This window comes from Oreochromis aureus, linkage group 6, assembly GCF_013358895.1.
Source record: "Oreochromis aureus strain Israel breed Guangdong linkage group 6, ZZ_aureus, whole genome shotgun sequence".
NCBI lineage: Eukaryota > Metazoa > Chordata > Actinopteri > Cichliformes > Cichlidae > Oreochromis > Oreochromis aureus.
In genome coordinates this window covers 19,881,226-19,908,973 of record NC_052947.1, presented here as the reverse complement: position 1 = coordinate 19,908,973, position 27,748 = coordinate 19,881,226, and the positions used below count along the sequence as shown (strand labels likewise).

Below are 27,748 nucleotides of genomic sequence, written 5' to 3'. Positions count from 1 at the left end.
CAAAGACTTGTTGAATAATGTAGGTACTTGGAGTACAATACTGTGGTAATGTTGTGTTCCAGCACTTTAGTGTATATATTGAAGAAATATTGAATATTTTATAAATGTTTTAGATCAAAGAAATGTTAATATTAGACAAAGATAACATTTACAAAATGCAAAATGTTTTGTTTATTCAGAGAAAAAGGTTATCCAAACCTACCTGGCTCTGTGTGAAAAAAAGTCATTACTCTCTCTTCTTTCCAGAATTGTTTTATTTTGACCACATGGGAAGGTTTTCAAGCATATATGGCCTGTTTAAGGTCCAGCACCATGTTTGACTGTTGGTGTGATGTTCGTTTTATGAAATGCTGTTAATTTTAGGCAGATGTAACTCAAACCTTCCAAAAAGTTCAGCCTCTGTCTCGTCAGTCCACAGAATATTTCCCAAGTGTCTTGGGGATCAATCAAAATATATAATTTTTGGCAAATGTGAGACAGGCCTTTGTGTTCCTTTTGGTCAGCAGTGGTTTTCAGCTCTCACTGGCATCCCAAAGAGTTACAATGGCTTTGTAGCTCAGACTGATAGATGTGACTGATTTTGTTTCTCAGCTGTTTCTTTAGATCTTGTTATGGTGTGTCGCCTTTTGAGATCTATTAGCCTGCTTCACTCTGTCAGACAGGTTCTAAGTAAGTAATTTCTTTATTCAACAGTGACCAGAGTAACCTGAGTATGGCCAGTGGAATTAAAATCAGTGTCAAAAAATGTGGTCAATTACAGTTAATTCATGATTCTGTCTAATATTAGAATTTGATGCTCTGAAACATGTAAGAGTGACAAATATGCAAAAAAGAAAAAGAAAGAAAGAAAGAAAGAAGGAAGGGGGCAAATACTTTTTCACCGCACTGCACCTGTTAGGTGTGTTTATTTTATTTTATCTGACACTCTGTTAGATGTAGACAACTGACTTTGCATGTGTGTACAAGAGGAACCATTTCAGTTCCTTTTTCCAGTAATCCTAACAAACTTGATTTTATCCAGAGGCATTGTTAGGACAAAACATCAGTGACCTAAAGCTGTCCTCATTTTCATCCCCACTTCCTGGCATGTAGTATTTGTGCTATTTGACTTTGACATAGCAGCTAAGAATAGCTAATACGATTTAAAATGAGGTGGAAAAGGCCTGTAATGGGAATAATTTTTCAGTAGATCCTCCTTTTTACAGATATTCTTGTAATTTATAATTCTTAGGCTCAAAAGTTGTCCTTTATGTTTTATAAATCAGAGAGTGTAAATCTGATTTATCTGCAAGCAGAGCCTTGATGCTGATTTAATTTATCTGTCTTTGACTAGAAGGGCTTTGGTGGTGATGTTTGGAACAATTTATGACTTAAGCCTGCATAACAGCAACTTAAAATATCAAAAGCCTTGTCTACACTTACACTGCTGGCTTAACTCACATAGCTCTTATGAATATCCTGAGGTAAACTGGCAATGCACCAAGAAACACATTTTAACCTTTTCTGTGTGTCATAACTGTGAGCACTTATAGTGTTTCAAAACACTTCTTCCTTTTTTTAATACCCTCCCCCGAACACACACACACACACACACACACACACACACACACACACACACACACACACAAAATAAATATCTCAACAAAATTAATAATAATAAGAATATTGACACATTGTGTCAAATGTTGCATAAGAAGGAAAACATGGGCGGTGAGGCAAGACTAATTCGATAGAATAAGGTGTGCAATAGAGACTAAACACAAGATTTTGCATTCTCTAAGGGAGAACCAAAGAGGATTTCTAGAGTTATAAATCCCTTACTTTACTTATTGGCTAATTTCACCCCAGACTCAGATGGACTAATGTTGGGTGTTTGTTTTTTAATATTTTTTGGTAAACTATTGAGTATATGCTTGTTTATCTGAAGAGCTACAAAAATCCATGCAGTAAATGTGACTCTCGGGCAGGGGTGTAATTTCCAGGGGGGTTAGGAGGGTTATGACCCCCCCAAATAATCAGACCCAACCAATATAACCCTCTCACTAAAATTATGAATTATCTTGCATAAATAGGCTGTTGATTTTCTTTACTCATTTCCGGTATTACCAGCAATCTGGGAATTTACCCAGATTTATTTATTTATTTAGACAGAGATCTTGACCCCCCCCACCCCCCCCAATCCCAATGTTCAGCACAAAGTAACGCCGATTCTCTCAGGGGACAAGTACAAATGTTTGAAGTACATCCATGTGTATAGCCTCCTGAGACCCAACATATCCATCCATGTCCTCTGTAATGGACATTTGTTTTTGCTTTGTATCTTTTGACTTCTTTGAGCTACCCTAAATCCCTATGTGCTTAATGGAGGACATCCTGGGTTTTCCAATGGTATCTAATCTGTTTGGGTGGGCTCTTTTAAGAGTCAGGAAATCACAACAAAAGTTCTAGAAGATGCATTTTTCCTCGGTTCTCAAGATGAAATGGGTGGTAATATAAAATACATTTAAAACCGTCTTAAATTTAAAATGAAAAAAAAAAACTGATAAAAGAAAACGGAATATTGTGAAGACGTGTATGACGAACTATCCAGAGACCGTTCCCGAATTTACGAGTTACTATAAATGCACCATAAATGGGAGGTGCCAGTGTGGCCCAATAGAAAGCCCCAACCAGAGACACGTTGAACTTTTGCTTTAGTAGACATGTCAGCCCCCAGTGCTTAGAAACAACAGATAATAAACTGTGTAGTTCCTTTGCTAGGCTGAGAACTCCAAAATGGTAAGGTTACTGAAATTAAATTATCGAAGCGAAGTCGTGTCTGTATTCCTCTGTATTCAGACCCACGAGTAAGTCTTTCTCGTGGGTTCCTCAGTTCGTGGCTTAGCAGTTAGCCAGTAACGCTAGAAGAGTAATTGCAATTGCGATTGTCAGATGATCTCCCAACCAGCTGCTGACTTTCTGTCGTTCTGTGTGATATCAGGTCGTTGTTGACTCCGAGTCTGCGACTATTCTTCGTGTCAAAGGTCTGCTGGAGTTCAGATGTCAGCTGGACAGCACAGATGGTATGTTCAGAAACGTTTTTCCACAGTATGTCTTAAATGTACACACGTGTAAAGTTAAAACATCTGCAGTCGTGGTCAGTGCTTTACATCCACTCAGCTTGCGCATGATTGTCATGATATTTGTTATGATATGATTTCTTGGAACTGCTTTATTCCAAGCACAGCGCAGCATACATTTTTAATGACTTAAAAAATAATAATTGTGTGTCTGCACATGTTTATTTGGGGTTTTTTTTCTACTTCACACAGACTCAAAAGTATACATAAAGGTTCAAATAAATAAATACACTCATTTCATTCTTTTGATAAACGGAGATTAAGGTTCTAAAATGTATTTTAACTTGACAGGGCCAAAACCCGTTAAGGTCTCATTAGTGATCATGATTGATTAAGAAATTGTAGTTTCTCTTTGTATTTGTAAAAGTCAAAGGAACTCCCTGAAAATCTAAGAATGAGAATTACAGTTTTAAACAAGCTGAGAAGGTCTCACGGAGCCACTTACGAGCAACTGCAGATTCCTTAATCATCACTTCAAACAACTGTACATAATTACATGTTATTTACATATGTCACCACTTTGTCATGGTCTGGAAGAAGACCCAAACTATCACCCTTAGATGAGAGGGAATTGGTTAGGATGCTCAGGAACAACCCAGGAACGACCAAGGCTCAAACTTCCCATGAACTGGAAACTGCTGGAACACCAACATCACTGTCCACAGTGAAGAGAGTTTTACATTACCTTAGACTGAGAAAGAAGTCCCTGCTCCAAAATCAGTACCTTCAAGCTCAACTGAAGGACTATTTAAAATTTGTGGATTATGCTTAAAATCTGCGTCCGTGCCAGGAAACAAACCAGTTTAAATGAACTCTACCAATTCTGCCAAGAAGAGTGACCAAATATCTAGTCAGAATTATGCCAGAATTTTGTTGCTGGCTACCACGATGCAACTCTCTAAGTGACACTTAACCAGATATTAGTGTGGGTCTATCTATATATTTGATCCTGTGTGGATTATAGAACATGCCATTTTTCCAGGAATATAATTTCAATATACATGCTTGATGTAATGATGACCTCCTAAGACAAAACCCCAAAACATTGCTTGTCCTCATTTAGAAGAAATTTAGTTAACTAAAGTAAAATGTCTACATCTGTAGCTGTTTAGTGTACTACACACAGTAAATTCCATAACAGAGTGGCAGTAAATGATCAAATACAAATTCCAAAACTCAAACCATACAAATCTATTACCCTAACACTGTAGTAATGTTAAAGAGATACACTATTTTCTTCTTACAGAGCAGCTGGTGCGAAATGCCATCTCGAGAACGTTTGAGACGCTTCGCTCCCAGGTGAAATCTGAATCCTGTGTTCTGGCAGTTAGCGACAGTCCTGTTATTATATGGCCAAACAAAGATGCTTATGCCACACCTGAAGAAATAACTCCAAGTACACCATGTGAAGATATGCATCAATGGATACAGTAAGTACAGTCATTATTACACTACCTTATTTCACTCTTGTATAGATTCTTCATCTTATTTTGTAAGAAGAAGGCTGATCAACATGCAAGAATTGTGACAATATCTTTGATTGTGGCTCATGAACAGTGGTTCCTTGTTGCACCGTGAGAGATGTTCAGAGTTGTGGACCACAGATAATTTGGGACGTAATTATAAAAAAAATGTCTGAAATTTTATGACGACTACCACATAAATAAAACTGTTGCTACCAACTAACCAACAGGAATACAGTCTTTAGTGACGTATTGATCTGCATCTTTTAATGGCACCATGAAAAAAATCTAAAGCAGAATAGATGAAGGTAAAAAAAAAAAAATAATGCAAAGCTAAAGCAGAACATTTAGTATGAGTATCTTGCCCGAGGATAGTTTGGCATGCAAACTGGAGCAGCCAGGTATCGAACCACCAGGTACCTTCAGAGTAGACTCTATCTCCTGAGCTGCAGCCACCCACAGCAAATTTCAGATATTATGTAAAATTTCAGACATCTGTGGTCATGTGATACATTTTATGCACTCCATAACACACAAACTTTCTAGGAATAAATGCATTGATGTGTTTGGCACTGTGATTTGTCCTCATCTGTTTTAGTCTCTGTTTTGTTTTTTAAATGTGTGTTTGTGTGTGTCCTTATACTGTCCTGGACCTCTTTTATTGTCATTGCTGTTTCTTTGTCTTTTATTGGGCTATATTAAAAAGTGTGGGGTTTTTTGTTTTGTTTTTTATTTCAGGGCAGATGAACAAGAGACTTCAGGGAAAAAATCATCAAAAAAGAAAAGCAAAAAAAGTTCGCTGGCGGTACGTATCGAATAATTAGCAATATTTTGTGTTCTGTGAATAAAGTGGAGCCGTATTAAAGACTATAATCAGTTGGACAGTGATTTTTTTTTTTTTTTTTCTCAAATTATCTGACCAATTTTTGTTTATAAAAGAAAGAAGAAAATGGGAATGTTTCCTGAGCCCAGCGTGATGCTTTGATCCAGTCTAATCACAATAGTCCATTTCACAGTGACGATATATGATGAAAGTGCTGACACAGTAGAGCAGGCTCAGTCCTGCTGCCACAGGCCAGGCATGCTCGGTCTTTGTCAACCTGCTGCTCACTGCAGATGCGACTTGAACCTAGGCCACTGGCTAATTGTTTCAGCTCTCATCGTAACGTTTTTTTTTTTGGTTTTTTTTATGTCTAGTTGTCTTTATGGTGTTTGTGTTTACCTGTGAATATAAATTTACTCTTATTCCCTTGCAGAGTGTCATAAACCTTCGTCTGATGACGGAGGTGACAAAGCCAGGCCCCCTCTCAGCCCCCATCCTCACCAAAACAGTTCTGAAATCCCACTTTGTGAGTGTGACTCTTCCACTAGACTGTGTTGTCCGCACTGGCAGCAGCGATACAATCAAAGAGTATGTCTTATATACAAAACATCTGGTTTTATACCACTAACCAAAGCTTGTCTTTTACAGTAATATTACTTTTTGTCTTTTTATTCTGGTATTGCAGTGCCTGTGAGCAGCTAATTGAGGCGCTAACTCATCAGTTGTGTGAGATGGAGAAAGTGACCCTTCAGAACATGAAGGGAATGACATTACTTGTTCCTGAACCGGTCCACTTCCTCCTTCCAGAACCAAAAGGACTGGTGACTGTTGTTTATCCAGCAGGAGTGCCCGATAGCCAACTAGTAACACAACGTAAGGTTAGTGTCTTAATATGTGCTCAGGAAATTCCAAGAAGTTGATTCTGTTCATCTGGTTGTAGCGCTACGTCCAGATGAACAGAATCAACTTTTTGGGAAAGTAAAGTAAGAACCACATAATCGTAGATATATTAATACCAAGGAGTTCAACTTGTACTTTCTTGTTTTTTAAAAAAAAAAAAAAAAAAAAAAAAAAATGAATCACCTTTCCTTGAAACTTTATACATCTTTTTCTCTCTTTCTTTATTTTGTCTGAATAGGAGCTACATCAGCAGTTTGACCTACCAGATGACAGGCCTTACTTCAGAAGAGCCAACGCTTACCACTTTCCCAATGAGCCCTACAAAGATGGTTATCTCCGAAACCCTCATCTGGCTCTCACACACCCGACTCTGGACAATGGAAAGGTATATCTGATTACTTATTTTTAAATCCTTAATAGTATTCTGCTCTTTTGCAGAAGTAGATGAACATAGCAAGATTTTTTTTTTTTTGTTTTCTCAAGGTGTACTTGGTCCAGGGGATCTACAGCTATCACCACTACATGCAGAACCGTGTAGATGACAATGGCTGGGGCTGTGCTTATCGCTCCCTGCAGACTATCTGCTCTTGGTTCCAGCAGCAGGGTTACGTAGAGCGGCCTGTGCCCACTCACAAGGAGATCCAGCAGGTAGTTGCCCTATAAAATATGATTCGAGTACAAGATATGTCCACATTTCCTCTTTTTTTTTTTTTTTTTTAAATGTTATCAGACATGTCCAAGCTGCCTGGTTCTCTGCTTTCCAGGCTTTAGTGGATGTTGGAGACAAGCAGGCATCCTTCGTGGGGTCACGTCAGTGGATTGGATCCATTGAGGTTCAGGCTGTTCTGAGTCATTTGCTCGGGCTCACTTCCAAGATCCTGTTTGTGAGGTGGGATTGCATTTCTTGTGAATGATTATGTGTTTGTGGATAATTTTAATATATCTGACAACTAATCTGCCTTCTCTGTAGTCAGGGAGCTGAGCTGGCATCCAAAGGCCGAGAACTGGCCAACCACTTCCTCACTGAAGGAACTCCAGTCATGATTGGTCAGCTCACTTTCAAACTGTTATAGTTACATTAATTATATGACCTCGCAGAAACTTAATATTCTTGATATTGTTTATGATAAGCCTTATTTTTATAATTCATTATCCAAATATAGAAATGTTACCTCACCGCAAAAACTTGAAGAGAAGCAGAAGCCCACTATCATTCCCAGTTTTGTTTTGTTTTAATTGGCAACTTATTGATTTTGGATTTGGTAAAGAAGAGAGTTCATCATATTCAAAATCAGAATCAATAAACTTCATGTCCATTGCAAAGTAGTGGAAATTTGTCATGAATTTTGCTGTCAGTGAATGACAACATAAAACTCACTATAAACACCACATAGCAACATTAAAACATTTTTTTTAAAGTCACATCACCACAAAAACTCAAAGAAAACCAGAGCCTGCTATCATTCCCAGGATTTGTGTGTACAATCGACATTTTAAGAATTTTACTAATTGGCCCAAAAATATGAATTGTACTCTATGGATTTGGAAAAGGAGGAGCTGACTATTTTCAGAAGCTTGTGCTGTTGATGGCTAACATAGACAAAGCTTGTTCAAACTTGCATTGCTGTTTGCTCTGTGTTGCAGGAGGAGGCGTTTTAGCTCACACTATCCTGGGTGTGGCTTGGAGTGAGACCACAGGGCAGATCCGCTACCTCATCCTAGATCCTCATTACACTGGAGCAGAGGACTTGCAGGTTATCACAGACAAGGTAACAGAAAAGCATTCACACTGCCAGCAATTGTCAGTCTGAAAAGCGGGTTCCCGCACACGGTGCTGATATTGGTGTGGCTGTTATATTTCCAGGGCTGGTGTGGTTGGAAAGGGCCTGACTTTTGGGATCAAACTGCGTATTATAATCTGTGTCTGCCTCAGAGGCCGAAGGTCATCTGAGCTCCCCTCAGCCTTCCAGATGGGTCTCGTTTCAGTGAATCATCTTCAGAAATATGGAGGAGCACTCTAACTCGCCTTCTTTATGAACACGTGTCAACTTTTGCAAACTGAAGTAAAATGTGTTGTTATGTAAACTGCTTTGGTTTTGATTGAGTCCTGCATAAATGATTAACTTGCAGGTACAGTTGGAAGTAATGTTTGTACTGAAATAAGAAAATAGTTGTTTACTGTGCTTTCATTGTTTGACATGGTTTAATATAACAAAGACTCATCAATTATATCAATTATGCTCAGTTATATACATTAGCTGTTTGAAATGAAGTAAGATCAAACAGTTTTCTCATTGTCTTTTGTTCCTGGTGGATATATGAACCTACCATGAAAGATGGAGTCCTTGCTAAAATGTTCCAATCTGAGATGAAAAACTATATTTATTAAACAATTTAATTGAACAGAAAACCTATAAATGTTATAACTATTTTTTTTTTTTTTTACTCTTGTTGTTTTTGTAAGCCATAAGGGGCAATGCACTCTGGTCACTTTATCAGGTATACCTGTTTAACCGCTTGTTATTACAAATATCTAATCAAGTTACATAGCAACAATTCAATGAATTTAGGCAAGTAGACATGGTGAGGACAACCTGTTTAAATTCAAACTGAGCATCAACATGGGGAGGAAAGGTGATTTAAGTGATTTTATGCCATGATTGTTAGAGCCAGACAAGTTGGTCCTTCTCTGTAAACTCTATAGATGACTGTGAACTGTCTGAAAAAGAAAAATTATCCAGTGAGCGGCAGTTCTCAGAGTGAAAGTATGTTGTTGATGGCAGAAGAGAATGATCAAACTGCTTCAAGTTGACAACCAAGATATGCAGAAGAGCATCTTTTATGTATTGGACTTTGTAACAGGTGGAGTGCAACAGCAGAAGACCACACTGGGTGCTACTTTTGTCAATTACGAACAGGAAACTACATTTCGTGCAGGCTCACCCAAATTGGAAAAAAGAAGATTACAAGAATGTTGTTTGAAGAGTTTGATGTCTACTGCAACATTTGGATGGCAGGGTAAGAATTTGGTGTAAATAGTATAAAATCATGGATCCATCCTGCTTTGTATCAATAGTTCAGGCTGCTGGTGGTGTAATGGTGTGGGTTTTTGTTTGTTTGTTTGTTTGTTTATATCCCGAGTATTGCTGCTGACCATGTCCATCCCTTTATGACCTCAGGGTAACCATCTTCTGATCAATGCTTCCAGGATATGGACCCAAATCTTTTAGGAGTATTGCCAGCACCTTGTTGAATCTGTGCCACAATATTATTGTTTATATGATAAATAATTAGTTGGTTTCCTACATAAGACGACTAAAGAACAAACCTTACATCACATTGTGCGGATATGTATTCTGTATTCATTTGGAAACAACTTACAGTTGAAACAGAAATAAATTAATTCTATTTTTAATGAATAGAGTACATTTCACTGAAACGAACTCTCAGTTTGTAGGATATATAGGTATTCGTGTCTTGGGTTTAAAAAAATGGTTAATGAAAAAGTTATTTGTGGAAAACGGTCCTTCTCTGTAACTGAGGTTCCAATATTAGCCAGGCGTCACAGTCAAATGAGTGGTTTTCTTTCAAAGAAAACAGATTTATGAACTTTTTTCATCTTTTTCATACTACATTTGCAGTTACTTATGCCTTCATTGTCTGAGTATGGGACAAATAAAGAAAACCCCCTTATTCAATCCTCATTTCGACCCATCCTGCATTGGCATGTAAATTATATGACAATGACCAGTCACAGGTTTATACAACAGATTCCCCCAAGTGCTATTGTCCCAGGACATCGGCATTTCATTAGTGTGTGTCACTTCTTGGTCTAATTATGTTATTAAGAGTAAAACCATGACAAATTGTGATTTCAGGGGACGCGCCTCCAGATAATCCCCTTCTTGGTAATGGAGATGCCCTATGGGGAGCAGTTACTGTGGCATAATGGATCCACAGGAGAAACTTTTTCTTTTTTTTCTTTTTTTTTTCCCCTGTCCCGTATGGATCTTTAGCCATCAGAATTGTTGTCTTAAGGCCAAGAGAGATGCCAAGTGGATTTACTTTACCAACTGGATCATCATGGCCTTGCCATATTGATCCATTTGATTGACCTTTATTATAATTATGTATTTATTTTATTTTCAGTTGTTACAGCCGGGACAGACATGACTGGGAGATAGGACAGGGAGAAAGAATGAAAGAAAGAGAGGGAGAGAAAGAAAAATTGAGGGGAGAAGAGATGGCGAGAAAGGGGAGAAGAAAGAAAGAAAGAAAACAAACAAGACACCTGAATCACCTGTATGGAGAGAAAAAACAGAAGAGACAACAAACAAACAAACAAACAAAAAAAAAAACAGCTACATAATAAATACAGCACCATCACAATAAACTAGCTAGCAGTAGATAACAGTAGATACTAAATATTAAATGTTGTTGTGCAGCACACGAAGATAGATATAGCGCACAATGTGCTTTGAGGTAGCAGCCAAGAAAGGTGTAGTTTGTGTCTGTGAACACCCGTGTATACACCTGTGTGGATAAGTATGCTTGTATTCCAAAGGTTTCTCCATGTAACGATCTGCTAGGGAGTATGGGGAGCCATAGCCCCGTCCCCCAGGGCATGAAGCAGCCATGGAGGAGATCCAGGCCCCAGACATCCAGAGGCCCCAGAGTATGAGGACCCAAGGAGGACCACCAAAGGGGGGGAACCGTGCCACCCTCCTGGGAAGAGCTGAGTAGACCCCCAAACGAGAAGTCACCCAGCAGCCACAGAGCAGAGGCCGGAGGGGGTTGCAGTGGCGTGCCCGCGGGCTCTGCCAGCAGCCGGCTGCGCCAGAGAGGACCGAGCTTCAGGCCCAGAGGCCAGAGGCCTGAGGGCACCCCACCCCCTGGAAGGGGCCCAGCCAGGCCACAGGTGCCAGGCCCCGCCAATCGGCCACCAGGAGTGAGCCGGTACATACATGAGTGCCCAGCCCCAGTTGACAAGAACCACCAGCACACCAACGCCTGAGGGCATCAGCCACCGGCAGGGAGTGTGGTGAGGGAGATAGGCCTCCGCACTTTGGAGGGCCTGAGATGTTCCCAGAGAGGTAGAGTCTAAGGCCCAACCTGACATATAGACACAGACAAACAGACGCACACAGACTCAAGCGTGCATTCCCACCCCATATACACAACCAAATACTCGGCACTTACCCAACATGTAGACAGACACAAATAGACACTGCACAGACAATCACACTCCCCAAACATACTCTGTATCCCAGGTCCAGGTACCCCCACCCCCAGAGGGGCAAGCCGCACCTAGACCCAGGAGGTGTAACCCTTCTCTCTGGGGTGGAGGCAAGCGGACCGCCCCCCCATCTGCAGTAGCAGGGAGGCCCCGCATCCCAGACCCCAATCTGACGGCCAGCACCTCCTCCCAGCCCCCAGCCCTGACGGCTAACAGAACCGGGTGAGTGAAGACCCCAAACCTCCCTCCGCCCGCTCATATGTAGTGTTGCTGTGTGCTGTTCTAAAGTGCATTTAAAACACAGGAGGGCATGGTGCTTCCTGCCAGAGAGCAGCACGGCTCCTCCCGAAAACCCTCAGTGTCTATATGCATTAAAATTGAGGGTAGGGCACCAGCGCCAGAGGTGGGTTGGAATACACCGACCATCCTCTGGATGCTGTAAAACGTGCCCACCCCCAAGGCCCTATATGTATGTGTTATGTGAGAGTGTGAGTAATGTGGATGTCTAGGTTGCAGAATAAAATTGAGGCACAGGTGGCCAGAAGGGGACAGAGGGGGGAGTGCCTCCCTGCACCCTGGTGACACATCTGCACCCCAAGCCCTGTGTGTGTGGGTGGGTGTGGTAGAGCGGGAAGAGGGAGGCAGCTGAGGATGGGGAGGGAAGAAAGGAGGGCAGTGGCCCTCCTGGGGCCAGCTCCCCGCTGACCCCAGTAAGCACCCCAACTCTGGAACCCACCAGGGCAGGGGCCCAGGCCCATCCGGATCGGGGCCCCAGCAGCAGCACCGCCCAGCCCCGCAGAGTCCGGGCAGCCCACCCAACTCCACCGCAGAGAAAACTGCACCCACCCCATCATCCAATCATCTCCCAAACTACACAAGACAATAGACACCCAGGTTGAGTTCATTCTCTACCTCTCCTATATCTCTCCCCCACCTGCAAAGTGAGCTCCTGTAGAGAGGAGACCACCTGCAAAGATGTAACAGCCTCCCCACCAGTTAGAGAGTCCCCAGTTGGGCTGATGCACCAGAGGTCCCTGCACTGGGGCTGAGCCCCCCTGCACCCACCCGCCCACAGCCCCGGCGACACAACAGCCAGGACCCAGACCCCCAAGCCTCCACGCCTGTCCCGGACCCACCCGGGGGCAACCAGGCCACCAGGCCAGTAACCAACGTCCGCCAGTACAGACCCTCCCCCATCTCCGCTGTACGCAGCCACAAGGATAACACCATCTAGGAGCCATCAGAGCCCCTAACCAGGTCGTGGCCACATCCCCCGGGTTAGGCCCTCCAGGGAAAACATCCCTAGGGACTCCCCAGACGCCCTAAGGCCGTCCCTACCCCCATATCAACCAGGATCAAACCATGACCCCCCACCCCCACTAGGTGATGAAGCCGATCAAAGGAGCCCAAAGGGATTGATCAAATGTGGTGGCAGAGGCTGTATCAAGACTAATGTGATCTATTAGATGGTTTTTATATTGATTAGAATTAAGATTATTTTTTATTTTTCCAGTTAAGGAGGACTGTTTTCTTGGCAATGCATAGGGCTGTAAAAACAATGTGGGCTGTGTTTATTTCTGCAGTGACCTCATCCAAGTTGCTCAGCAAGCATACTAAAGGGAGGCTGGAATGTTGCATTTCAGACACTTTGATAAGTCTTCACATATCTCACGCCAAAACTTCTGAACTGGTGGACAGAACCAAAGAGCGTGGATGTAATTGTCCGGTGTATTTGCTAGACAGTGTGAGCAGTTGTTGGAAGATGTATAGCCCATCTTGAACATCCTATGACCAGTATAGTGCACTCTATGTAATATTTTGTATTGTATTAATTGCAAACTGGGATTTCTGATCCATTGAAAGGTTTTAAGCATATCTGAGACCAAAGGTTTTGGTCTAAGCTGACTGATAAATCTGCTTCCCATTTTGCAATAGGAAGGATATTGACTCATCTATTTTAGAAAGCATTCTGTATATTTTAGACAATAATTTGGGGGTTTTAGATTAAAAAATGTACCACACTTGGTGGTGTTTGTAATTCTGCTTCACTGGGAATAAATTTCTTTTTACTATGGATTTAATTTGTTGATATTCCAAAATCGTTTCTTGTTGATCCCATATTGTGTAACTAGTCTGTCAAACGAAATAAAGTCTGTTCCTTCCAATATATGTTCCAAGTATTTAATTCCTTTGCAACCCAATCTGGAAAGTTTATCATATTATTGTTTTGTAATATGTCCGGATTGTTCCAGATAGGTGTACGTTTGCATGGGATTAATGAGGACTCTGTCATTTTAGAAACTCCCACCATGCTGTCAGAGAAGAGCTGATGTTGATGCTTTTAAAGCATTCATGTCGTTTGATGTTTGAACTGATAAATGGTAGGTCTGAAATTTCTAGATTATTACATAGTGCCTGTTCTACATCTATCCAAGGTTCATCTAAGAAGGTGTGTTTAAACCATCTAGAGATGAACTGAAGCCTGTTAGCTAAAAAATAGTGATTAAAGTTAGGCAGATCTAATCCTCCTTTATCCTTGGTCCTTTGTAATGTTTTTAAGCTGATACGTGGGGGTTTGTCTTTCCAAAGGAATTTAGAAATACATGAGTCTAGAGATCTGAACCAATCTTGTGATGGCTTATTTGGGATCACTGAAAACAAATAGTTTATTTTTGGCAAGACCATCATTTTTATAGCGGCGACCCTTCCCATGAGTGATATGGGTAAAGATTTCCATCTAGCCAGATCGCTTTCTACTGTCTTTAAAAGTGGGATGTGGTTTAATTTAGTTAATTCTGAAAGCTTAGGAGAGACATTAATACCTAAATATTTTATATTTCCAGATTGCAGTGGTGTAGGAGAAGAATTATGGAAGGAGCAATTAATCGGAAGAACTGTAGATTTTGACCAGTTAATTGAATAATCTGAGACTCTTGAGAAAGAGTTTATCAATGCAATCACCCCAGAGATATTGGTTTGTGAGTTTTGGAGAAAAAGTAACACATCATCCGCATAAAGGCTAATTTTATGTTCTACATTCTTACATTTTATGCCCTTAATTGTTGTAGCCTGTCTAATTGCTGCTGCTAGTGGCTCAATAAAATTGCAAACAGTGAAGGGAGAGTGGGCATCCCTGCCTGGTGCCCCTCACGAGACAGAAGCTGGAGGATGTTTGGTCATTTGTTCTGACACAAGCTGTTGGGGAATTATATAATATTTTTAACCAGTTTATGAAAGAGGTTCCAAAACCAAATTTGTGCAAAGTTGCAAATAGAAATTTCCAGTTAACTCTGTCAAATGCTTTTTCTGCATCAAGAGACAATATTATGGTTTCAATGTTTTTACTGCATGAGTAGTCTATTAAATTAAGTAATCTACGTGTATTTGTTGATGAGTGCCTACCTTTTATGAAACCTGTTTGGTCAGGATGAATTAAGAGGGGGTCATTTTCTAATCTCTTTGAGAGAGCTTTGCAGATTATTTTAAGGTCTACATTAATAAGGGATATTGGACGATAGCTTGAGGCAAATACAGGGTCTTTGCCTGGTTTTAGTAAGAGACTGATATTTGCAGAGTTCATATTTGGTGGAAGTCTGCCATTTTCTTTGATTTCCTGCAACATTCTGTAAAAAACTGGTGCTAGAATCGTCCAGAATTCTTTGTAGAATTCTGCAGGAAAGCCGTCTGGACCTGGAGCCTTATTATTGGGCATACTTATCAGGGCTTCCTGGAGTTCACCTGGCGTCAGTGGCGAATCCAGTGCCATTGCTTCCACAGGAGATCCACAGGAGAAACTTAATGACCTCCCCTCTGTTTGTCTCCGGTATCTGTTTCTTGATGTGTTCCTTGAGTAGGTTAGAAATGTGTGCACAAAGATAAAAACAAACTATACAGGGCAACTCCTTTTTTGTTTGTTTGTTTTCTGCATAAAACAGACAGTAGGTTGGGTGGACAGATTGCTGGAAGTAAAGTAAATTTTATTGTGTATAAAGAACAAAACTTATAACCTCAAGAAAAAAGGTGAAAATCATGGAGTGCCATCATTGTATTAAGTCATATTTTATTAAGTAGACATGCTAAAAGAAATACAAGTGACATCTAAAGTAACAAAAACACAAATAAAGAATACAAATCAGAATAAAGGTGATTAAAATTCAAGTACATACATATATATGTTGTATTCTCTGTTGTCCCAGCGTATCAGTTGCATCAGTTATCTTGTTAATATGTTTTCTATCACTCAAAATCATGAGAAAACAATATACAGTGTAGTATAATAAAAATGAACTTTTCCTAAAATTACTCAACAAGAAAGCAGTTTGCAAATTGTACGTTAATTGAAATTTATCCTAAATACTTTCAAATATAACACAAAGCGTTTTTGTTAGATTCAGTACCAAAAAATAAATTTTGTTGTAATCAGTTTAACTTACTTTGATTGAAATAATCGGATTTAGCAAATCCACGTCAGAATTTTTGCTGTGATTGTCTTTATTAAATAAATCAAACTCTAATAACCCTCATAGCGATAAAAGGCTGGAGTGGACTGCTTCTCTTAACTACTGCAGAGATCTCCTAGGGCGACCGTTGCCAGGAAGTGACGTCGCGTAGTTACCAGGCACCGTGTTATTCAAGCTATAGCCTGCTAACGCTAAATGTGTTTTTTACTGCAGGTTTGCTCTGTATTTATTCAGATTCCTGACATTCTTTCTGAAGAAGAAACTTGCAAACGGTCTATCGTGCCTTCTTTCGTTAGGTAAGATAACTAAGGTATTCTTGGAGCTTAAGTTAGTTAAACCTAACGAATTGGACAAGTTAGCTATGTTACTGTTAACGTTAGTTAACTGCAAGGCTTGACGTGTGTTACACACGGAAAGCATTATACTCACCACACTTTATTACATACATTGTTATATTATTGTAGTAATGGAGGTTGAAAGTGTAGGTAAACAGATAACCAATAGTGTTAGTGGTTGAAGCTTGCTGCACACTGATGGATAGATTTCACAACAGTTTGCTGTTATGCCACTTGAAGCTAAATGAAACCCGGTCTTTGCACTGAGGAAAAGTATTGAAGAGGCTACTCTAGGGGGACCGACAAGCGAAATATGGGGCAAAGATTTGATTTATATGTGACAAAGCTTGCTAAAGCTACAAGATAGTATAAGATTTACTATCTAACCTCAACAAAAGCACACAGCCACAAACTATGCAGATGTCTTTTATTGACCTACCGTTACTGTATCTGACACAGAGGATCACATACAGATCATGGGCCTGAATATCTTGTTAATTTGGGGCTTTTAATTAATTTTTGTGGACTGTTCTTTTTCCAGGGTAGAATGATTATAAAGCTACATCTTTAATTACTCTAGTATTGGGTGCATAAGTTTTAATTTAATGTAGATTCTCTAATCCACACAAAGTCAAAAGTATACATGCACCCCCACTAATATTTGTGCCCTGAGCACACACCTTTGGTAGTCATCAGCAACTTTCTGGCATAATTCTGGTTTTGTATTTGACCACTCTTTTTGGCAGAATTAGTAGAGTTCATTTAAACTGGTCAGTTTCCTGTATTCAACCATGACTTTTAAGCATGGTCCACAAATTTTGAATAAGAAGGCCTTGAAGAACTTGAAGGTTTCGATTTTGGAACAGGGGCGTCTTTTTTCATTGGCGCCCCCTCAGTACATGGTGATGTAAAACTCTTCACTGTAGTTCGACCACCAGTGGCACTGGTGGTCAAACAGTTTCCAGTTCATGGCAGGCTCGAGCCTTGCTGTTTCCTGGGTTGATAATAAACATCCTCACACAATTTCCTTTCACTTGATGATCATACAGCAGTTTGAAGTGATGATCTGCCATTGTTTAGAAATGGATTCAAGTTCTGTAACTTGTGCAAATCAACATTTCTCCATCGTGTGTTTTAACTGAGTTCACTGGACTTTCTTATTGTTCTTGTTGTGGTTTTCTTGGATTTATGCAGTGTTACCTGTTTTATATTGCAAAAAACTTAAAAAAAAATGTTAAACTTTATTTTGTATTTCAGTATGGATCCCTGTTTGCACATGTCTGTTTAAACCACGTTTCTTGTGAGGATGTTTGTAAGCTAGAACCAGGTAAAATGTGGAACATTGTCTTGATATGTGGGACAGGACACAAAGGATAAAAATGCTGTGCAATCCAACATAAAGAGGGACACCTGGCCACTCATTTCAGTCTTTGAAAGCAGTCACTCTAGCAGGTTTTGCTAAGTTAGCTGTTATGTTAAATAAATGGGTTAAAAAACAAATAATTATTTAAGTGTCTCATATTACATCCTTACAGGTGTGCAGAGGGGAAATTGCCATGTTCAACCCCAGTGAACTGGAAGGTGAAGTGGATCACTCGTTTTTCGACAGCGATTGTGCTGAAAGCAGCGCAAATGCAGAACATAAGGTGGAGAAAGGCTTGAAGGCTGAGAAGAAGATCTCAAAAGCACATGACAAGTTACATGCAAAACACAGAGAGAATTATCATGGCGATCTGTCATCAAGGACTGATCAGACAAGAAAACATCTAAAGCAAGTGGAGACCAGTAATAGGAACAGTAGATCGTCTGTTTCCAGTACATCAGATAAAGTCAGCAGTGAAAGCAGTGATAGTGAAGATTGCACCAATTTACAACCTAAAAGGTCCAGTAGAACCTTCATGGCTTTACTGGCTAAAGCCAAAGAGGTAGATAATACAGATGTTTACATCCAGAGTCCAAAAGAGACCAAAGGAGAAGCATTACCATTCAGTGCCAGCTCTGACAGGAGAAATAAACAGTCTTCTAAAAAAGTAATAAGAAATTTGCGCAACCAAAGTCCTTCAGCTCCTCTAAGAAGGTCTGAGAGTCCTTCTCTTTCATCGACTGAGACCAGTGCAGATGCAGACTCTGAGGGCTCCTATAGCAGTAGCAGTCACCAGAGCAGCTTAGAGTCCCCTGCCCCCCCGAAACCAAGTGCAACTTCTTCTTCATGTCCAGGAATAAGAAGGACCAGAGTAGGCTCAGCAAGGCCTCGGGACTTGCCTGTTCTCCATACGGCAGACTCAGATGATACAGTGACAGATGTGACCCCACTCTCCTCACCTGACACCAGTCCTCTCCAGTCACTGGACTTGAATGTCACAGAGGTTGAAGAAGAAAGTCATAAAGAGGAGCAGGCGCGGGAGAGTGTGCCCTCCAGTGGTCTTAGAAACATACAAGATGACGACTCAGATCAGGATGTAGATGAGTGTGAGTACCGTTGAGCTTTACGTTATAATACTTGTATTTCTAAGCCCACATGGAGTTATGGCCTAGGCCTCTTTTCACAGCAGTCGTTTTGACATGTCATAGAAGCATAAATAGATAAAAGGTATTATGGTAACATTTCCTTTATAACGCCACACTCATTCCAGTGAGACAGCATGCATTACTAGGGACAAGGCCATAATTAACCTGCAAACACATTTCAGAATAGCGGCTATGAAAAAGGTTCATTGATGTGGTGAAAATGACATGAAAATTTGTTACACTTAAAATTGCAGTCTAACTATAAAAAACACTTCAGCCCCAAACCTGAAAAATAGGAACTGTTGCATAAACATGCATTTCACTAAAGATTTTATCTGGTAAGTGTAGTGTAAGCATTATATCAGCTTCTCTCTCTCTGTAAAACAGAAGTTTATTTCTCCTCCGTGAGTTCAGTAAATCAGCTTTTTTTTCCCAAAGTAATTGTAACGTGTATAAAAACAGTTGTCCACACAAAGATTTGTGAGTTTTTGTTGAATTCTGCTTCACATAAAAATCTTTTTCAAGGTTTTCTCTTTTGGTTTCAACATACTACCATCTTTCAAAATGTAGCTCAGAAGGGGTTTGCACAGAGTGTTCTTTATATTACAGAGCAAGCTCTTTTAAAAATTGACAAAGAAATAAAGTGCACAAAAAGATTCCACCTCGCTTATTCGTGACTGTTCAAAATGTACATGATGGAGGTCGCAGAAATGTAGTTCAAGACTATGGCTCTTCAAAAATTCAGTTTTCCATATCAGAGAACTAAATGTTACATAAGCAGTAGAAGTAAGTACAATTTTATTTATATAGAGAAATTCACAAGAAAAATGCTAAAACCTAAAAAAAAAAAAGACCCCAAAACAAGTTGAAAAAGATTCATTTTTAGCTACTTGCAGAGGATGTTCTGTTGTACTGATGCTTGACCTGAGCATCAGTACAACAGAGCATTTTCCACCACTAGCACAAAATGTGAAACTATAATTATGATACAACTGTTTGTTTTTCCTTTCAGGCTCTCTCAATTTAGAAAGTCAGCTAGGAAGAAAACTGGTCTTCCACTATCCTGGAGGGAGAAACAGGAAAAATTACTCCTTCAGCAATGAGGAGGTCCGGCGCATTGATTTAGAGAATCAGCGACTACTTCGCGAGCTGTCTCGCCTCTCTCCAGGTCCCAGATTGGGAAGCGCACCAGTGAAGAAAAGCCACGGGGCAAGTAACTCTCCTCGAATTCGCCTCACTCACAGTGCAGTGAACAGGCAACGAGAACAGCAACGGATTGAGCGGGAGAACCTGGTAAGTTTCACTTCTTGGGTCAAAACTCAATCCTTGATTTGCTTAATTTTTTTATATTAGGTGGTCTTAATAGCAAGAGAAACATTTGTGATAAACTGGGTAAGAAATTTATTTGCCTGTGTGTCTTTGTCTTTTGCAAACAACAGAAGAGAGGCGTACAACTCTTCATCCAGCAATGTATTGAATTGGATGATTCCCCCCCCAACTATGTAATGTTGGGGAAAACTTGTATGCTAAATTACTAAAATATCCAAGTGTTCTTCCCTCAATAGGGTTAGGGTTACCCTAACCCTCAATTAACTTTTGCTAGTGCAACATATTTTTAAATTGACTTTCAATTGCACAGCAGCATTAGCCGTTAGAGCCATGTTATTACATTGTTTTCATGGGGGTTTTTTTTTCACCAAACTTTTAGAAAGGATAAAAAAAATGTATTTTCTTTTGTTATATGTGCTATTTATTCAGTATTTGTATTAGCTTGTTTTTCAAATATCTCAAAATGCCCATGTTTGAAAGCAACTTTCTTCCATATGGTTTTGAGTAGAAAGACTGAAAAGAACAACACCTCACAGAAGTTCTCAAAACTAAGAAAGATAATTATTAACATGAGTGGATATGGAAAAGAGCAGAGAGATATAAGTCTGAAAAGTGCCAAATAGAAACCTTAGGACTGGTTTTGAGGTTTACTAATTCAAGTTAAAACTTTACAGTTTAAAGAAAAAGAGTTGTTTTGTTTTTTTCTTGTTGAATCTAAGTGTCTATGGATGTGAAATTAATAGAATAAAAATGACTTTTAGTTTGCTAGATAGAGGCAGAGTGATTTAATCTTTAAACACTGGCATTATTTTTTGTTAGGGGACGTCCAAAGTGTTTTTGGGTTCCTACTCTAAAAACAATCTTTTCTTACTGTATTTTAAATTCTTAAAAAGACTGTAAATACAACATGTAACTATAGAAGTTGACTTTTTCCACTAGACTTGTTACTAGACTTGTTACTCAAGTCGGTAACTCCCTTGAAAACCAGACTATATGTTAGTCTATACGTATTACATCCTACTATTTAATTATTTACTCTTTTTTTTAAAAAAAAATGTTTTTCCATTGCCTTTAGTAAACCATTGAAGAAACATAATGAAAACATTTTATGAAAAAAAGATGTTTCCTCACAAATACTTCAAGTAGAAAACAGATTAGAGAGAATAAAGAATAGAGATGTGTTTTGATTTGAGTTATCGTCAGTCCAAGAGTGCCACCTCTGCAAACGTACATGGAAAGACTTGGACAGATGGCAGCAGGTGGCAGCTAGCAGCAGTGCCACAGACTGACATTTGACAGAGTTCAATCTCTGCAGCTTTAGTCTCTCATCCCATATATTGACCTGACATGACCACATTTTTTATATCTAAGTGCAGCAGAGGTTCAAAAGAGGAGATGGGGAAGTAAAGATGTATTAATTATTGGTAGCCAGGAAGGCACTGGTGTTACTAAGTGAAAACCTGACTCCTTATATTTTTTACTCATCTTTTCCTGTAGTAATGATTAGATATTTTAATTTAATCCCTGCTGTTGCTCCTATGAGGCGGAATGTTTCTGTGGTTTTAAGGACAGACTGTCCTCTCTCTTGAGCCCATCTCTCTGCGTCAGGAGTGCTTTTCGCCTTCTCTATTCTTAGAGATTAGTAATTGAATCTGCCCGTGTGATCAGTGTATACGCCCCACACATCACACATGTAAGACACCACAAGTAGTAGCACTTCTATGTATTTGAATTGGTCAGTTACACTCTACACTTAGTATTCTTTCAAAGAAATGATATAATAATAATAATAGTATTAATCAATAATAGTAATAATAATAATGATAATAATAATACAATGGGTAGATTTTCATTGAAGATGTCTCCTGTAATGCAAACATTAGAAATATAGTAGGTGGCAATTCTGGCAGTATTAAGAAGCCTGTACTGCCTTTTCATGCCCTCTGGAAGACTTGATCTTCAGCACGACGGTCTGGTGATGCTTGAGCTTTTTCCTCATCGCATTGCTTCATATGGACATTTTGCTCACTGAGAGATTACAGCAGACCCTGCGTATGGGAGTGCATGCATGACATTTAGCCACTTGTCTACACTGATTTGCCTCATGCTGTTTTGTTGGGGTTGCTGTGTACCTTCCGCAAAGTCCTGGTGCACAGCAACTGGTAAATTGTTGACTGGTAAGTTTGACTTATTTAATAAAATAGTGACTTATTTTTAAGATATAGATTGTTTTAAAATACATTTTAGTGTATGTGCTGTACAATCAATCCAGTCAAATCAAATAATAAAAAAGTAATATTAAAAAAGTTATTTAAAAAAAAAATAAACTCTTACCATATATTTCTTTTGCACAGTGTTCATTTCAAGTTGTTTTATCTATATTTAACTGTGCTGCTTAGTTTAGATCAAGAGTGTCACACCAGTTTCATCCAAAGCGGGACATAGAGCACTTAAACTGTTTGACCACATAAAAACAAGAGAACACAAATATTTTAGAAATCTGTCAAAAACCTATTTAAAACTTAAAATTGCTCAATTAATTCACTGAATTAATGTTTTATACCGAAATTTGAAACAGCAGACTAGACTTCTCAGAGAAGTCTGAAATGAATCAAGCCTAATATTCAACTTTTTCTGCTGAGTATTGCAAAAAAACCCAAACAAACGGTAATTTAGCTTGTTAATCAAAAAATAATCATTTGCTTTACTATTTGTTTCAGCTTTTTTGTAAAATGGTAAATTTTAAAGTTCATGAAAAATAATTATTATATTTTTAGCGTTAAAAATCTTATTTTAATAAAAAAGCTTGCACACCAGCTTGGTGTTGAGTTAACCATTACCTAAACATAAAAAATATATTTTTGCCAATACAGTACTGTTAATTTCGGGCAGCTTTGGCATAACCCTAACATTGGGTGGTGGTCTAATAGATTTGTTAAGCACTTGAAAGAAACAATCTCACTGACTTCATGTTTGAAAAACCCCCAAAACAAACAAAAAACTGTGACAAGTTGATTATTCTAAACATTAGTGGGCCTGATGGGACTGGTGTTTGACATCATTGGTCTATATCACATACAATATTACAAACTGTATTTTTTCTGTCAGTACCTTAGGTCCAGTACCTAATTAAATGTAGTTACTTCCCACATTGGTTGGAGAACAGTTTACCTTTACAGTATTTTTTGAGTATTTATGAGGTAAAAATCTTTCTATTCCTCTCAGGCTTTCCTGAAGAGGCTGGAGTCTGTGAAGCCCACACCTGGCCTGAGGCGCTCAGAGCAACTGACAGACTATCAGCGCCAAGCCGGATACCTGGGAGGTTCTTCATATCCCATCTGCAGGTCCACCACAAAGAAAGATCGATCTAGCAGCAGGACTACCTCAGGTTGGTGTCTTACATCTTTGGCTGTTTTCCAACAATTTTTAATTTTAAGTACTTTAGTTTAGATAAGAGACACGTGCCTTCTAGTACATGCTATATCCTCCTCCAGTTACAGTTTATCATACTGCAATTAAAGCACAGCTACAGAATATTAACAATAAATAAAAAAAAACCTTTGCATGCAGACCTCAGTGTTTTTGTTCCACAAGCACACCACCTGCAGGAGTGTGTGTGGAGACATTTTGGAGAAGCCTGCTGTTATTTGCTTGTGTTGCATTAATTAAGGTAGAAAAAGGCATCAGCATGTGGTACACAGTCTTGTCAAACTGACGGCTGCAAATTTATCTCCAGATGGTTGCAAAGACTGGATTAAAGAGAATGAGAAGACTGTAAGAAGCAGCTCTTAACACTGCTATGAAATGAAATTCATAGCTCAGTAACTGACAAACTGTTTCTCCTCTTAACACCTTTTTGGCTTTTTAATGTTTGTGTTTCATCGTTGCTTCCTGGTGTTAAAATAAAATTTGAAATAATTAACCAATAACATATTCCAACTCTCATAAAACACACTTGTATGTGTGTGTTTGCCTGATTGTTTTTAATAACAGTTTCAAATATGTACATATTTTCTTAGCAGTGTAATAATGATTTTTAAAAGTGTGTTATTTTCTGATTAAAATGTAATCATAAGCCTGTAATCAGAGAGCATGTTTCTGTTATCCACCCAGCAGGTCCCAGGTCAGTCAACTCCAGGGCATCACTCCCCTCCAGTGACTCCAGCAGCAGACCTTCACCCAGGTCAAAAAAACCAGTTGCAGCCCGGGCAGCCTGGTGCTGAGAGCGCTGCTTAACAACATTAAATCTGCTAAAATCTGGTTTCTATTATCCATATTCAGTTGATATCTTTGCATCGCAAAATATTTAAAAGGTACAAAGCTCAAAGGTTCTTGTTATGTAAATGGGTTCAGCATACTTTCATCTGGCTTAATCAACTCTTCAGTGATTTTAGTGTCACCATGCGTATCCATTATAAACATTTTCTTTGAATCTGAAATTTGGTATGTGTGGCTTCTGCAGCAGTGTCACAGTACTTAAGTTAGCTGCACAAGCAGGAGATATTGCTTTGTTGAAGGTATAAATGTACAAATTGTTTATTATGACTGAATTTCAGTTCCTATAAATGTAACCTTTTTTTACATTGCTTGATTAAATAGGATGCACAAAGAAATTGTGTTTTTAAGTTATTTAAAGGTTTACTGGTTTATATTTATTCTGTTTCCTGTTAACTAAAGCTGTTTTCCCACCAATTAAAAGTGCGCTGTTTTGCATCTTTAAACAGGAGACCATGGTCTCCTGTTTAAAGATGCAATTTTTGTTCAAAACATTCTTGCTGGAAGCTGCATTTATGAGCTTTTATCATGGAAGACAATTGATGAGACAGCAGAAAAAAATGGGTTTAAATAATAAATCGAAAAGTCGCACTTTGCTGCTTCACTTCTGAAGCATTGTGTATGTTGGCTTGGTGTCCGTGTGGGGAGTTAAACAGAATATCTAATATGAAAACCAACAAGACTGTGACAACAGTGCATGCATCAAAAAGACTGGACTGTTAGAATAATACGTTTTTATTCTTAATAAAATAATTTATGAGGATCAGAGTGGTCACAGCATAACACATGGGTCTCCTCAACTTGCTTCACAAACTTACTAACATGGGAAGCATGACCTGAAGTGACAACATCATGTGCGTCATCACAAAATCTCCACCTGCTTGACTTTTACTGAACGACTGCCTGTTGGCATGTCCTAGATGGGATATATACACTTTTGGAGTTCACCCACCCTCCTTGCCTGGGCTGTCATATTGTAGACACCCACACTGTAAATTCACCAAGCTGTTATCACTGTATCACCAGAAATAAGACTTAAACAAAGTAAAGGGTTTCCTTGGGGATTGGTTGAAAGTTTAGTATGTGAACTTCTTGAACTCATCGTAAAGCACCAGCACAAAGGCACCACCCATGCCTCTGATCACATTAGACCAGGCACCTTTGAAGAAGGCTTTTGGTCCCTCGTCCTTGATGATCTTCTTCCAGCAGTCGATTGTGCCCTTGTACATGATGTCAGCTTTGGAAATAAAAAGAGAAGAAGAAGAAAAAAACGGATATGAATAATGTTGCATGATGCCCTCACATGAATGCTTAATAACTGTGCAATAACTGGGCCAAACAAATCGGCCATGGTTTCACCTCCTTTGCGTCCAGACTGCATCATCATACGACGTCTGACTGTGTCGAAGGGGTATGAGACGAGACCAGCTGCAGCAGTGACGGTTTGGGCGATCATCCAGCTGACGATGATGTGCGTGTTCTTGGGATCTGGCAGCATACCTATAAGAAGCACAAGTTAAGTCACCCATGTGTAAAATGCTCATGTACACTGTTAATACATTCTAGTGAAACAGGTGTGCGCACCTTTAGCCGTGTCGAAGCATCCAAAGTAGGCCGCTCTGTAGATGATAATACCCTGCACTGACACGTTGAATCCAAGGTAAAGACCCCTGAGGCCATCGGTTTTGAAGATCTTGGCAATACAGTTTCCAAGACCAGTGAACTCTCTCTCTGCTGGGCCCTTGCCGATGTCTGCAGCCAGCCTCGTTCTGGCGAAGTCGAGAGGATACACAAAACAGAGCGAAGTCGCGCCAGCGGCACCACCAGATGCCAGGTTGCCAGCGAAGTAACGCCAGAATTGTTTTTTTTGATCCACGCCACCGAGGAAGATCTTCTTGTACTTGTCTTTGAAGGCGAAGTTGAGGGCTTGGGTTGGGAAGTAACGGATGACATTGGCCAGGTTGCCTCTCCAGAAAGAAATGAAGCCCTGTTCCTTGGGGATTCTAACCACACAGTCAATGATTCCCTTGTACTGTGTTTCTGCTGTGATCTGCTTGCTGGCATGCTGGACCTGCAAACAAAGCATAAAAGTTCTGTATTGGACACACGTGTGCCAGAGTTCCATGTAAATGTAAACCTTGACACGACAGGGACCATTTTCTCTAAATAGTATGTAATATTTGAGCAAAATTTTAATTTTAAATACATCATTTTGGTGTTTACATAATCTTAGACTACTATGTTTAATATTCTCCGGACATACATGATGTAGTTGTAGGCCCAGCAGAGGCACACTCCTGTCACTTGAGACCTCACTGTGTATTAGATTACACACTTCAAGTTAAATTTAGCAGAGCACTTTCACTGACTATTGCAGCGGTCTTCTGTAATAATAAAGGATTAATTAACTTAATAAAAGCACAAACAGCATGATGAACTAGCTGCTTATGGTCCTTTTACTGCAACGCTTATTAGGAGGGCTTGCCACCCTTACTGTCACCAGAGGAATTCTGCGTAATTCGGCGCGTAAAACTATTTCCACATCAATCCGTGACCTCTCATGTGCCCACTGGCATTATGCACGAGACCAAATGAGTCCAAAGGACCATACAACTGGCCGTTTCTTTCTTGAAAAAGAATTCTTGTGTTACAGTTTGTGTTTGAGTTATCGCAGAAGCCCCACAATTACGCACGCTTTACGCACAAAAGAGCAGACATGCGACCGTGCCAGAGGCAGCAGTTGGTTCAGTCATTTTACCTGCAGCAACAGCTTGACTCTCTCAATGGGAGCGACAGCTGTTTTGGAGATGGCAGCGGCGATGCCACCGGCCAAAAAGTCTTTCATAAAACTAATCACCGCGTCCGACATGATTGGTTGTTTCTTGTGGAGATCCGAGACTTCTGACTTTTCCAAAGATGGCCAAGATCCTCAAGGAAACCTTACGCTTCTCCAAGTGGACGAGGCACCCCCATGTGTCTTAATATATGGGGGCCAATTATCGCGAGAATCTTGAGTGATGGATTTGCAGTTTGTCGAACAGATAAACGAGGCTGAATAAATTTCCGAGGTCAAAGTTCAACTCGTGCGCCATGTTTCTGAAGTCAAGAGTCGGCCTACCCGGGGACGTTTAAAGGACACAATGTGTGTAATTTGATAATTATTAAAAGTCAGATGTCACTAATCCTTATGATGGAGAAGTCCTTTATCTAAAGTCCGACTAGAGAACAGCTTTTGCCTTCTGTCTACACACACTTGTGAGGTTTCTTGAGTTTCCAGAAAACTGAAAAAAAAAAATCCGT

General features: G+C 39.7%; 3 protein-coding genes across 4 annotated transcripts; 2 read left to right on the top strand and 1 right to left on the bottom strand.

The window, feature by feature from the left end:
• The first annotated feature begins 2,662 nt into the window (after window positions 1-2,662).
• On the top strand, window positions 2,663-8,884 carry ufsp2 (ufm1-specific peptidase 2). Its single transcript, XM_031752321.2, has 12 exons — window positions 2,663-2,778; window positions 2,981-3,062; window positions 4,366-4,549; window positions 5,321-5,387; window positions 5,839-5,993; window positions 6,091-6,283; window positions 6,544-6,690; window positions 6,789-6,953; window positions 7,070-7,194; window positions 7,276-7,352; window positions 7,950-8,074; window positions 8,170-8,884. The coding sequence occupies exons 1-12, from the start codon at window positions 2,776-2,778 to the stop codon at window positions 8,254-8,256; spliced, it is 1,410 nt and encodes a 469-aa protein (XP_031608181.2). The 5' UTR covers window positions 2,663-2,775; the 3' UTR covers window positions 8,257-8,884.
• Window positions 8,885-16,127: 7,243 nt separating this feature from the next.
• On the top strand, window positions 16,128-24,804 carry cfap97 (cilia and flagella associated protein 97). Of its 2 annotated transcripts, none has more exons than XM_031752146.2 (5): window positions 16,128-16,297; window positions 17,872-18,805; window positions 19,857-20,137; window positions 23,399-23,561; window positions 24,290-24,804. In XM_031752146.2, the coding sequence occupies exons 2-5, from the start codon at window positions 17,893-17,895 to the stop codon at window positions 24,394-24,396; spliced, it is 1,464 nt and encodes a 487-aa protein (XP_031608006.1). In that variant the 5' UTR covers window positions 16,128-16,297; window positions 17,872-17,892; the 3' UTR covers window positions 24,397-24,804. The 2 variants fall into 2 exon arrangements, with proteins under 2 accessions (XP_031608006.1, XP_031608005.1); XM_031752145.2 differs by having other exon boundaries at window positions 24,287-24,804.
• Window positions 24,805-25,165: 361 nt separating this feature from the next.
• Window positions 25,166-27,423, bottom strand: slc25a4 (solute carrier family 25 member 4). Its single transcript, XM_031752363.2, has 4 exons — window positions 27,207-27,423; window positions 26,033-26,519; window positions 25,808-25,948; window positions 25,166-25,685 (listed from the first exon to the last, which is right to left on the bottom strand). Exons 1-4 carry the CDS (start codon window positions 27,315-27,317, stop codon window positions 25,525-25,527), a joined length of 900 nt encoding a protein of 299 aa, XP_031608223.1. The 5' UTR covers window positions 27,318-27,423; the 3' UTR covers window positions 25,166-25,524.
• Window positions 27,424-27,748: the final 325 nt, after the last annotated feature.

Excerpts from the sequence above, each read along its gene's own strand:
- ufsp2 (XM_031752321.2), top strand. Across the intron at positions 3,063-4,365 it reads TCAGCTGGACAGCACAGATG|AGCAGCTGGTGCGAAATGCC; the intron begins GTATGTTCAGAA and ends TTCTTCTTACAG. Across the intron at positions 4,550-5,320 it reads GATATGCATCAATGGATACA|GGCAGATGAACAAGAGACTT; the intron begins GTAAGTACAGTC and ends TTTTTATTTCAG.
- slc25a4 (XM_031752363.2), bottom strand. The coding sequence starts at position 27,317 with ATGTCGGACGCGGTGATTAGTTTTATGAAAGACTTTTTGGCCGGTGGC. Across the intron at positions 26,520-27,206 it reads GAGTCAAGCTGTTGCTGCAG|GTCCAGCATGCCAGCAAGCA; the intron begins GTAAAATGACTG and ends CTTTGTTTGCAG. Across the intron at positions 25,686-25,807 it reads GCAGTCTGGACGCAAAGGAG|CTGACATCATGTACAAGGGC; the intron begins GTGAAACCATGG and ends TTATTTCCAAAG.
- cfap97 (XM_031752145.2), top strand. The coding sequence starts at position 17,893 with ATGTTCAACCCCAGTGAACTGGAAGGTGAAGTGGATCACTCGTTTTTC. Across the intron at positions 18,806-19,856 it reads AGATCAGGATGTAGATGAGT|GCTCTCTCAATTTAGAAAGT; the intron begins GTGAGTACCGTT and ends TTTTCCTTTCAG. Across the intron at positions 23,562-24,286 it reads TAGCAGCAGGACTACCTCAG|CAGGTCCCAGGTCAGTCAAC; the intron begins GTTGGTGTCTTA and ends TTATCCACCCAG.